The 12,700-nt window shown below is 39.2% G+C and overlaps 1 protein-coding gene across 15 annotated transcripts in view; it reads left to right on the top strand.

Moving 5' to 3' along the window:
- PRRC2C (proline rich coiled-coil 2C) overlaps window positions 1-12,700 on the top strand; it is a 77,293-nt gene that overhangs the window by 47,270 nt on the left and 17,323 nt on the right. For 13 of the 15 annotated variants that reach the window (XM_034064172.1, XM_034064164.1, XM_034064174.1 and 10 more), the window contains exons 22-24: window positions 2,541-2,792; window positions 7,469-7,558; window positions 9,265-9,366. In XM_034064172.1, the coding sequence (XP_033920063.1) occupies window positions 2,541-2,792; window positions 7,469-7,558; window positions 9,265-9,366 (444 nt within the window). The remainder of the gene's footprint in view (window positions 1-2,540; window positions 2,793-7,468; window positions 7,559-9,264; window positions 9,367-12,700) is intronic. The other 2 variants (XM_034064165.1, XM_034064168.1) reach the window with 2 other exon arrangements.

The raw sequence follows: 12,700 nt of genomic DNA, 5'->3' as shown, positions 1-12,700 counted from the left end.
TAGCAGAGTTTGTCCGTTGATTCTGTGTTTGGAGAAAAGTATGTGGCTAGAGCAGGGATGGAAGTACGGATTTGCCATAGCTTTGTTGGGAGACTGTGGATGTGGTGGAGTGTTACAGTTTTGTTTTGTAGTTTGGGATTTTTGGTGTTTTCTTGAGTTTACTACACTCAGGTTTTGAAAGCAGTTTTGAAGCAAGTATCCTGTTTCTGCCCTGGCTACATCTACACAGTTTTCTCTATTTCTTCCTGCCACCATGCCTGCCTCATCCTCCTCCAAATGATGCATGGGGCCCTGCTTAGTTTTGTAGCCAGGTTACCAAGATGGAGTAATACATCAAGTTTTAGGAAAAGTAGTGTTTTGAGGAAAGGGAAGAATGTGGGGGCCGCTAATTTGAAGTCTCAAATTCTAATGCCGATGTCTGGATAATTAATTTATTTTTTTGCAGCTAATCTAGGAAGACTAAATAGTTAATCAAATTTATCTCAACCTAAAAAAAAAAGTCACTTGCCCTTCAGAGATTTAGGCACTCCATTTGGTCATTATCGTCATCTTGTGTTTCCGTTACACTCATAAGGAGTAATACTTTCTCCTCCTATCATTTAGATTACACTTGGTGATCTTTCAGGTTAATGAAATGTATTTTCCTGTTATTTCCACCTCCAGTGCATATTTACCTATGCATTTCTAGTACACAGCACCAGCTTCTTACTCCCAGAAAGAGATGGTTATAGCAGATGAACTTGGCTGGTGACTTACAAAACTAGCTATTTCAATCCTTGTCGATGTCTGAGATTTGGCAGCAGTCCTGATATAATTAAAGTCCTTTATTTAGTTTTTCTAGAAGATCGGATGTTTCTTTTGTTGGTTGTGTTTGGATTGGTTTGGGGTTTTTTTCCCCCCCAAAAATGCTGTAATCTGAAAGTGCAGTCACACACAGAATGAATTTGACTTCTACTGCATAAGGCATTCAGTGGGTATGTTGCAGTTCATGTTTTTTATTGCAAAATATAAAACTGATACTGCAGGGAAATAGGCAGTAGTTAATACTGCTGGTGAATTGTAGTAACCCAGCACATTAAAACTCCATACCTCAGATATACTAGCAGCATGCTTAAAACTGCCCCTATGAAATCACTTAAAGATGCTGAGCCCTGAAGTTAAATATGTAGAGAGTTTACACTAAGTTCCTCTTTCTCCTTTATTATAGCTATTAAGAATCATGTAGATTTTGTTGAAAGACAAATGTGTGACTAAATGGTAAATTCATTGGGATTTAACATTTCTGTGCACTCTTCTGAACGAGAGGGCTGTAATCCTTCAACTGTCTTGCTGACGAGAAAAAAAAGCCCAACAAACAAACAGTTCCTACACACCCACTACCCTCATTGTGATATTGTTCACCATGAAGCCTAAATACAAATTTATGTTTGAGACTGGACTACTGTTGAACTAATACAGGCTATGTAAGAGGACCATACATGAAACAAAACTATTTACCTTTCCAAATATGATCTTAAAGTGTCTGGAGAGATTTCTGCCTCTGTAAACTGTTAGAGCAAAAACTACTTGGGTTGAGGGGGGTCTAATGTTCCTGATGGCTGCACTGCAGAGCTCAGGCATCTGTTTTTATTGTTGGTTTCTTTCCCTCAGAAAGCTAGTCTCTGCTGACCTCCTGAGGGTACCAAATACCTCCAGGGAAACTCCAACCTCCCCAAAGACAACTGTATTGTAAAGGGTCTTCATCTAACTCCTGAAGCAGCTCGTTATATTTCTAGAGACCAGTATAATATATAATACCAGTAGCTTCGCTCTTTCCACTGTCAAAGGAATAAGATTTTAAGGACTGTCTTTAAGGAATTTTTGAGCTGCTCTGTAGTGAATAGGACTGACTAATCTCAGCCAGGAAGGATGTGGCAGAGCATTCAGGTTTCCTGAGGCCCTTCATTCTGCTTTAATTCAGCTGCACAAAAAGGAGTTCCTGAATTGCAGCAGTTATTCCAGCCATGGTGTCTCTGCAATATCAGGCAGCACTTGTGTGTAGGTGTTTTATTTTTCCTGGCTATCCTCTTAGAGCTCAGTTCCTACGAAAAAATGCTGCCAACATCCATACATCAAGATATCTTTAAATGAAGTTAGAGTCTTCTGTTCTAGTTTCCTGGGGCCCTGCAAAATCATGATTCCCATAAAATTTAAATAACCTGTATGTATATGAAGTCTTGTGGCTTTTATACTTTGTTGTGCTTCTCTTTTAAGGAGAGTCAAGCTGGCTTTCTGCTATAGGTTTTAACTAGATCTTTAGGCGAAGACTGTCGCTTCACATGAAACGTGTTGTTTGTAAATGAGAGTTTAGATTCTTAATGTCCAAAATGAATGCATTTCATGTGCATATTGCTAACTTAGCCTTAAATTATTTATCTGTTAGAAAATGCTTATTCTTCAGAAAAGTTTTGTTGAACAGAATTATTTTAAGCATGTTAAAATATTCTTGTGGAATAGGACACAGAAGGGGAGAAATAACTGACAAGTTAACACTAACTTAGCTTCCAGACTTGAGTCCAGTAGAAAACAAAGAATATAAACCTGGTCCTATTGGGAAAGAGCGTTCTTTAAAGAACAGGAAGGTGAAGGATGCCCAACAGGGAGAGCCTGAGGGACAGGAGAAGCCATCTCCCACCTCTGTCAGAAGTCCAGAACCTGTCACTACAAAGGAAACCAAAGCAGCAAGTGAACTAAGCACGGAAATAGGAACAATGATATCTGTGTCTGCTCCAGAGTTTGGAACAAACACAAAGGTAAGAAAAATACAGACAAACTACTGAGCACTATATATTAAGTGTTACTGCAGTGATGTAATTTACATGTGGTTGCCTCCTGATGGTACCTGGACAGCAGAGCCCACTGAATAGCAGATGTGAAACATAGTGGTACTGCTTGAATTGAACAGTTTGCCAGAAGTGGTACAGAGACATGCTGTTTTCATGCCCCTGTATAAAGATCAGCTTGGAAGGTTTTAAAACTTTTTTTTTGCTGCCTTATGAATGTGAAAACTCTGTCCTGAGCCATGCTGCAGAGTACTGCTGGAGCCTGGTATAGGCAGATTCTGTAAACTCACGTGTGTGATATATGCAAAATGAGTGCTTGATTTTTAGTACAGAACTGGGATAGTGTGTGCAGTCATTGGCTGAGTGCATGGATGAATTGAAGCTGTGAATTAAGTGCTGTTCTGTGAAAAAAAGAAATCTCTAAAGCTAAAGGCTTGGATAAGGCTTTCTTGGTTACCTAAAAGGTCTGTATGTCAGCTCCTGGTGTCTTGGATATTGCTAAGATACCACTTGCAGAACTCTTTCAGGATTTGAGGACTCATCATAGTTGTCTGCATGGAACTATCTTGCCTTCTCTAACTGGTTAACAGTGAGATGGTGACTTGCTGCCAGGATTCATTGTTCTACAGCTCAGTTTTTAGCTGTGATAGCACTGCCTGAAAAACATCCACAGAGGGTGCTCTCCTTTTTGCCTAAGGATCTGTGCAGGGACTGCCTTCACTGCAGCACCATTGTGTTGAGAAGAACTATGGCTGTCATCTCTCAAATGTAAAGAAACTGCAGTTTGACTAGCTACTAGTTAATAGTTACATCTGCTTTGGCAAAAGAAAAATACTTTTGTGCTTTTAAAGCAGTTTTGTGAGTTTAGGCTTGAGTTTGCTGCATGCTGTCTCAATCTTCCTTTTCCTAGTCTTAAGCAGAAATTTCCTGATGCCATTTAGGAGAACTGATCATCTGCAGAAGTTATATTTATTGTTAAAGGAGTCTGAAATGTAGATCACTTACAATTTATCTTTGTCATTGTCGGGGGAGGAAAGACAGTTTTGGATTTTCTTTTGCTAAGGTGTCATGCAAGCAGAAGATGCTATCTCAGTGAAGTTTTACAGAGCAGGTGTTAAGGCAGATACTTGTGTCCAGCGTGGTAGAAGCAAACTTGGTTTTTCAGTTGAATGGCAAATATGTAAAAAAAATAAGTGCTGGGATTTCCCATCTTTCATAGTAGTCTCCATCTTGTAAGTAAATGTGAAGGGTACCGGAAGCAGATAACGTGCCCCTCTTAGATGCAGAATCAGAAATGTAGAGCTGTCAACACCAGCTTGCTCAAGTATTTGGTAACAGGGCTCTTTGTAGATGTCATGTTCTTTCTCACTGTCTTTCAAGCTCCTGTTACCAGAGCTCAAGATCAGAGGAGATGCTTCTTCTAAGTCACATACAGAATAGGAAACATATCTTTGTTGATTACTCCAGGCTAACTTGATATACAGTAGCTCTGCTAAAATCAGTATAATTTTCGCACTGCAGCTGTGTTTTTGAAGTACAAGATCTTCAAAAGGGAAGTCTGGATTTTGTGCCTTTCTGGCCTTAGAACTACCACAGGCTCAAAGTGCCAAGCTCCTGTCTTCGGGAGGGAAGACCAGAATGAAAGGAAATCTTCCAGTTTGTGCTGGGCATGAACATTCCCAGTAATTTCTTTATTAAGTGGTTGCTAATAGAATCACTTAATAATAGGCGTATTTCTGCCTCATTTCAGATTTACTTTTGAATTCGTCTGTCATGAGTAGTTCCTGGGGCATCAGCAAGTTTTTTTCTACAAAAGAGTTGGGTGGTCAGTCATATTTTATATTCTATGGAAGTTGAACCAACAACCTGCAGATTTATTGGATAAGATGAGCTTCATCTACGTACTGGAGGAATAAACCAGCCTCGCTACTTTTTAAAGTGACTTCTAAAATGGGTGCAGATACTGTCCTGGCCTTGGTGTTCCCATAATTATTTGTATTACAACTGCTTTCTATTGTCTTTGTACTCTGTTGCATTCATTAATCAGAGAAGAAGCGATGACATCTTTAACCTGATGTTCCAATGTCAAGTGTTGAAGTTTTAGCAAACCTAAATGATTTCTCTTTTGACACTCTTCAATGCTCTTTTCGGAGACCGCTGCTCAGCTTTCAGGAAGGCACACTTTCTTTAGTGTATTTGGTGATTTAAATGTCTATAGAAGTCAAGCCAGCTGTCCTCCTTCAGAAGCAGAAGTTTTGTAACAGAACTGTATCCATTCCAGAACAAGCATCTTAAAATCATGTGCAATTAATCATACAAAACTGCTTTATCTTAGCAATTGTATAAATAGAAATCAGCTCATAGTCGGGAGATATTTAAGTTTGGAACATAAGCATGATGCTCCAAAGCAATTGCAGCTGGCTCTTGGGTTTTGCAATATGTTTTGCAGTAACGGCAATGTGATGTGTCAAGTCTTTGAATTGGGTAAAACACCTTACCCCATGCCTAAGGTTCTGAATCCTTCAAATCACAGGAACAGTGAATACCTGGTTACAGACATGGCAGTGAAATGTTTCACAGGGAGTTTGTAACAGTCTTACAGAGATGCTTTTAAAAGCACAAAGGCTGTACTTGAGAATAAATTTTGAGTGTCTTGGGTGATTTATGTAAATTGGGAACAAGTCAATACCTAATTAATCTCATATAAAACACTGATCCTTTATAGCAAGGTCAGCTCTGAGGTCTGCCTTGTCCTTTTGTTCATAAAGTCACTTCAGGTTTTGTGATCTCTTTCTGGGGCAGAGTAGGTAGTTACTAAAAGCTTGCTTGTTCTTTTTCATCAGGTATAAATAACTTGCAGATAACTCCAAAAAAACTGTGTACAGCTTTTTTTTTCTCCTAGTTATTATTACTGTTACTGGTTTATAATAATAAGGGGGTTTCTTCAGTAAAACAGTTGTAGAGGAGAATCATTTTAATTGAATTATAGAAGCTTATGGTGATAAAACAGAGATTCCTAGACATAATGTACTAGTAAATGAAAGATTGTGGTTAAACTACAGTTCTGGTGGCTAAACCACTGTCTTACCTGCATGTTCAGCACGTGAGCAATCCTTACAGGACGGTTCAGTGTTGTACATATACTTCTAAAGGTGTCAGAGTTGATATGGTGGTTAGATTTTAATTCTACTGAAAAGGCAGTTTTGTGCTATACACTTCCAAATTGAGAAAGTTAGCAGTACTTCGATCTGATTTCTTTTGTAAGAAATCTTGGTGCTGAGACCCTGTAAAAATTGCATCCAGACCTTGAAGGAATTTTAATAATGGTTTATCTTGTCCTATTTCTTTACCAAAGTGAGCTCTTCCTTTAAAGGAAGATTCTTTGTTAGAATCTTAGTGCTTTAATTGCTCTTTTAGGAGGCATTAGCTTAGACTTGAGCAATACATTGAGTGTGTTCTTTCTTAGTGGTTTTCCATCATACTGCTTGGATGCATTAAACAAGCATTTTGTGGTTTGTGCCTTCAGAATCATGTGTTGGGAAGTCCAGGCACTCATCAACAGTTCTGCTGCTAATTTGTTCTTCAGCTACTTCTTGGTGTTTGATTCTGTAAAAATGATGGAGCCTTTTCTGGACTTCAGACATGGAAAACTTTGGAGTTTGCAGTGCTTCTAGAGAGTGGATCTTGGCTAGTTCAGGGTCACACTTTTAGTCTAACAAAGTTTCTGGGTCAGGTTCTGGTAACACCTGTTTGCCTGTCCAGAATATGCTCAGTAGATATCCAGTGATAAGAAATAAAAACCAGTGTTTGAGATGACTTTGCAAAAGTACCAGTGCCTTTTTGTTCATTGTAGGTCATTCTTTAGATAGCTGGCAGTGTTATCAATGAGACACTTTGATCAGACAGTTTATACTTGCAACTGAAATAGCCACTGGCTACAGTTAGGTCCATGAAACTGTAGCTTGTTCATTGAGCACATCAAGGTCTACTTAAACAGTGACAAATAAACTTCAAGGAAAGACTCTGGGTAGAATGTAAACTTCAGTCCTTTTCTTCTTGAAATCACTGCCCAGTGCAGAAATCAGAAGATAGACTTGACCATCCAGAGAAACTGTGACTTGTCACTTTCAGAGAGAAGACTTAAAGGAAGAAAAATTGTTTTGCAAATTGCGGCCATTCCGATGTGTTCTTTTTAATCTGGAAGGCCTTACTTGTCATTGGTTTACCCAAGAAATTTCTCTATTTTAAGTTGCAGAAAGCTTTCAGCTAATACATTTTACTTTTTGAATAGGCTAGGAGTGCCTACAGGTGGCTAATTGGTTACACTACAGCAGTTCAGTGCATAGTGTCCAGGCAGTACTTCACTCTGTATATTCTTGCTTTACAGATTGTATTTTTGCTTGTCTGCAGACATACATTTATGAGGTCATGAGGCAAACTGTATATCCCAAGAATTCTTCTGACCTCAGTAGCAATTCAGCAATAAAATTTGCTGGACATGCCTTCTAAGAAAAAAGAAATGGTATGAAATTCTTATCTTCTGTTGCCTGGTGAACTCCTCCTGTAGAAAGGCTGACATCTGTCCAAGAAATTGAACTCTAATTTAGGTAAGGGAGATATTTTAATGGAATTATTTTTCTTCACAGGAGTCTGTAACAGACTACACTACACCTTCTTCTCATCCTAACACAGTGGCTACTAGCAGTACAAAAATGGAGGAGACTTTGGTGACGAACGTAAGTCTATTGCAGTGATCATCTTGACTTTGAAGACAAGAAAATATTTTCACACTTTAAAGCACAAAATAGTGCCTTCAGTAAACAAGTCACTAGGGTTTCTTTCATGTTAACTAGATTTGCATTGCTCAGTAATCTTTACTGTGGAGTGGATTTGGTTTTGATTAGTATCTGTTCTGGAATTCTTCAGGTATTTTCTTGCCTTCTGATCAGCCAAAATGGGCTAAAGAGCACAGAAAATGGAGATGGTAGGGGCAATTCAGAAAAAAAAAAAGCTAAAAGGTAGGCCTAAATGAAGAAGTGTGCTCTCAGCAGCACTTTGGACTTGAATCTAGTACCAGTAGCAAAGACCTATGGGTGAGTTTGAAGAAAGGCTTTTACAAACAGGGCAGTTCTCAGCTGTAGCCTGAAATCAACAGCAGCTGCATGTAAAGGGAGCAGCTTCATGATTTCTGAAAGCAGACAGTAGGCTTTCAGTTCTGTTGCTATGGAGATGAGATGTTCACAGTCCTCATAAAACCAATGATCCTGGCTGTGAGCATAGGGTAAGGATTGTGAGGACCAGCTGGGTTGTGACTTGCAGTGAAATCAAGTTTGTCTTGAGTGTGCTGGGATGTCAGGGATCTTGGATCTTGTGATTTTTGTTGTTTTGTGTAGCAGAAATAGAATTACAGCTCAGAGGTGACTCACTTGTTGATTGAGGAAAGAAAGAATCATACAGTAGGATCTCAGGTTTTTATGAAGATGCTTTTCAACTTAACTGCAGCATCCTTTAAAGCCATTTGGGAAGCAATACTGGTTGAACTTTTCTGCTGGGTTTTCTGGTGGTGTTGTGGTTTGTGCCTTTGGTGGTTAGTGTGGAAGACTGAATTCTTTTGTGTTAATGATGTTAGTGTGTGCTCCCCTGTGGGGTGTTGGAGTTGGATTTCCAGCACAGAATATAGGGCTTCTGGCCATGTAGGATCTGTGCTATTATCTGCTTCAAAGCTTCAATTTCTGTGTCTTTTGGATCAGCCTTAACTCATCCAGTGGAAGTCCATTAGGTGTGCTCTGAATGGAGAATGAAATGGTTAGAAGTACCAGACTGGCCACTGGAGTATTTTATATCCACTTCATTTAAAACTTCTAGGAAATCAGTAAGTGTTTTCTTAGGCGAAGAGAGCAATAGCATTAAGTCAGGTTTATTTCTTTAAGTTTCACATCTCTCATCTTTCAAACGAGAAGATAACTGAATTCAGTTATTGGATGGCAAATCCATTTTGGTTTGTTTCATGGTCCTGTGACTTTGGAGGTTTATAGCTTCCTCTTTTCAGAAACTGAATCTCGAAACTCAAGGTCATGGTGCCCCATGTACTACATCTGTACAAAGGGGACAAACCTGGCTTAAAGAATTTTTCATATCAGTAAACTGAAATTATACCTTAAATCCCAAAGCAAAAAATTGGTATTTGTTTATGCAGAAGACATGGGCATTTTAGAACCTTAGTCTTCATTCAGCCTTTTAAAGAGAGATGACAAGCATCTCAGAACCTGCTGAATGGCCTTTCCCCACCTACCAAATTTTTACCTTATTTTATAAAAATCTCCCTGCAAAATGCTCAAGCCTTGAAGAAATTGTAGCTCACTTAATAAAGCTTGAGCTTTGCTTTTCTGGGGCTTTTGTAGTAGACATAGTTAGAATGTGATATGTGTTGCCTGCCTTTCAGGTGCCCCTGCCCCACACCCTTCCCCTCCCTAGGAGGGAGACTCTACAACAGAGCTCCAGCCTAACTCCAGTTTCTCCCGCTACCGTCGACCTCACCCTCAAGGTATGTACCACATCCCTCTAAGGGTCGTTTTCTTGCATGCAGGGGAAAAAGTTAATGGAGAACTTGCTGGTGAACCTTTTTTTTTTTTTTTTTTTCCTCGAGAGCCTTCCTTTTATTTCCTCTGCTGAACTGCTTTTGCATATAAATGGATGGCTGGAACACAAGACTATCAAAGGATGCATTTAAATTATAAATCTCTAACCCCGTTTTGCATTAACACTTGGCATCTCAACCAATCTTGGCTCCAAATGCCCTGGAAAAAAAAAATCCTAGTATTTTAGCATTGTACCATAGTGTTCATGACAAACCATTACAATCTGACTGAGGGTTTCTGAGAGTTTAGCTGAAAGTAAGTTGCCTGGTTTAGTATTGAAGGCTGTAAGGAGTTGCTTGGTAAGCTGAACTTGATTTCTGTTAGCTGTAAGATTTTGGTACAGGGTTAATGTGGTATTGAGTTGAATGGCCAGAGTTCTGAACAATGAGATGTAGGTGGTATGTTGGTGTCTGTGAAGGGCAGTTTGATCAGCTAGTCAGAATGTGTTTTGTTGTGCTGTATTTTGTTTTTTGCTCTCCAGCATAGAGCAGGTATGTAGAATATTTTTAATGATTTTCCTATTTTGTTGGATTTTGGACTGTGTGCATTATATAACTCACTAACATAGAGTTGGACTCTAGCTTTGCTACTGTATCTCTAGGTTTTGGCCCTTTTGGTTTTTTTTTTTTTTGTTTTGGTGTCCTAGATCTGTTTGTGATTGACCGCAGGTGACTGAACCGGTAGAAATACTGTTGCTGCTTCTAGTATTAAGGAAGAGTGATGTCTGAACTTAGTTTCTCTAATTTTTGAAAAGAGGAAATGAATCTAGAGTTTGGATACAGATCTAACACTTTGGAGAAACTTGATTGTCAGTCCCAGTGAGGCTTGTGTCTCATTGATGTGATTTAGCAGCTGCTTGCTAGTGTTTTCTACAGATGATAGTTATTCATGATCTCTTGTTGAATCTTTGCTTTTCTTTTTTTAACACTATTTACTGAAAAAAAATAGAAGTTACTTTAAAAGAGTAGACCAGCAAAAATGGGAGAGGGCTGGAGAAGGACAGGTAATTTAACAAAAATCTGGTTTTCTGTTGCATTCTTTTTAAAGAAATTACCGTAATCTGACTTTCTGGCGCCTGAAAGCATTTTTTTAATATAGCGCTTTCTAACTAGATGCTGGATATCTGGTTCACAAGTAATACAGCTAGGAATGTTACTATAGCATGATCCTGCAAAGAATGTGACACTGCACAGTTAGAAAGCAAACTGTGGTGTTTCTGTCATTCATCCTACAGTTTCTTTTTCTGCCGTTCTGGTGTCAGTGATTTGATCACCCTCTCAGTCAATGACAGGTCCTGGATGTGTGCTAACAAAGTATGTAAAAAATCCATGTTTCGAGGCTGCCTTGAAGAACACTGACCAGAATGTGAATGGAAAGGCATTTGGAAGCAGCTTTGTCTCTGATTTCTCTATTCCAGCCATTGGAACTCTACCTCCTTTTTGCAGACACTGAAGGCAAAAAGCTTGTTTTGAGGCACGCACCAAGACTGTCTTCTGGTCCACACAGATGAGAGCTGCTCTTTGTGTTTTCCTCTTCAACATAATTATTTCTTCTTTAAAAAAATACTTCTGATGCAGCAGAGAGGAAAGGTTTTCTGTCATTCTTTTAAAAGAACAAAATCTCCAGACTCTGCCTTCATAAAGGAGTAATTCTTGCCCCTCCTTTTTTCTCAGTCCCCTATCATGGAAAGCTCTTTGTAAGGAGACTCAGCAGGGGAACTGAGCCACAGTTGCTCCCACTGCTTGTCATCATTCTGACAGTATGTAGGAAAGAGGCAGTCTCATGGGAAGGCTTGTTGAGATCTCTTGCTTCCTTGGAGTAGCTTTACCAAACACACGTTTACCAAGTCAGACATACTCTTAAGGACTTAGCTGATGGGGCTATTGGTAGGTAAGGAACTGAGCGAAATTAAATTCAAAGTAATCTTAAACTGAGCAGCTTGGCTCTCTTTGGCATTCTGAGGTTCCATTTAAATTCCTTTATACAAATCTGGTCCAGAATCTGACATGTTTTGACTTTCTTTTTCTGATCACTTAAACTTTGTCATACTTAAGGATGTGCACATTGGTGTTTGTCTCCAGCTAAGTTTTGGGGTAATACATACTGGACTATCATTGCAATATGAAGGCCCCATTGGGTCAATGGTGAAGAGAAGCCTCAAGCAACTGTGATCTCCAACTAGTGCTCTTATTTTCCCATAACTAAGCAAACAGTGAAACTACACCACTGTCTTAGCCTCTTACGCCTCACTTAATTTAAAGCCTCTTACTCTGTATCTGGTCTGTAGATGGTGCTGCATAGGCACTCTAAGAGTATCAGTCTCTTTTACATCTTTTTTTCTGGCATAAGAAGTTAGAGATTGTTAAGGAGTTCTCTGAAAGCAAAGCTGCTAGAAAACTCAGGACCATCTTATATGCTCTTTAATAAAAATTTGAAAATGGAAGGGAAAAAGCAATGCGTAGGTTAACTTTTACTATGAATAATTTCTCCAGAACATCATAAAACTCATTGACCATAATAGAAGTTTCTACACTTTTTCTCTGTGCATTCACAGCTGTTTCTTCACTTACTCTTAATACTAGTGCAGTACACTTCACCTTGTCTTGCCAGAGCCTGTGATGTTCAGAAGGGAGCTAGCGTTGCCTGTACTCCACCTTCAGCAAAATTCAGCAGATTAATAATTGGTTCTGCAGTTTGCCCTGTCTGCAAGAATTTGAACCAGTTTGGAGGAAAATATTGTGGAGGGGAAACTGAGAATTACTTTGATGTGTAAAAAAGTCTTTCTCCTTACTCTTTATTCTCTTGAGGAATACAGAACTCCACTTTCTGCATGGAAAAGTATTGATCACCTGTTACCCACTTCTTTTGAGATAGCTTTACTTTTTTTCCTCACTTCTGAAGCATCTGCACAAATATCCTAAGTCATGTTTGGTCTGTCTGTGTGCCTAACTCATGTAAAACAGGGTCGGTTAAAACTATGACTTTCAGAGACTGAAAATCCCAGTTATGGGGCTCTGTTGATCCAAGGTCAGACTTGTTGGTGAGTATGTATTTGTCCCTTTACATATACCGTTAAAGACAGAACCTGGCCTTGAGAAGCTTATAGTCACCAGATGAGCAATTCTAGCTTATGGCATCCATCTCTGCTAGCAAAACCTTTTCTTCAACTGGGGGAAGCTGAAGGTTGTAGAGAAGTCTGTGGACTGTGTTTGAGCCTTTAAATTAGTGAGTGTAGTCTGA

The sequence above is a fragment of the Melopsittacus undulatus genome, chromosome 6 (genome assembly GCF_012275295.1).
Source record: "Melopsittacus undulatus isolate bMelUnd1 chromosome 6, bMelUnd1.mat.Z, whole genome shotgun sequence".
Taxonomy (NCBI): domain Eukaryota; kingdom Metazoa; phylum Chordata; class Aves; order Psittaciformes; family Psittaculidae; genus Melopsittacus; species Melopsittacus undulatus.
This window is presented reverse-complemented; position numbering and strand designations above follow the sequence as displayed.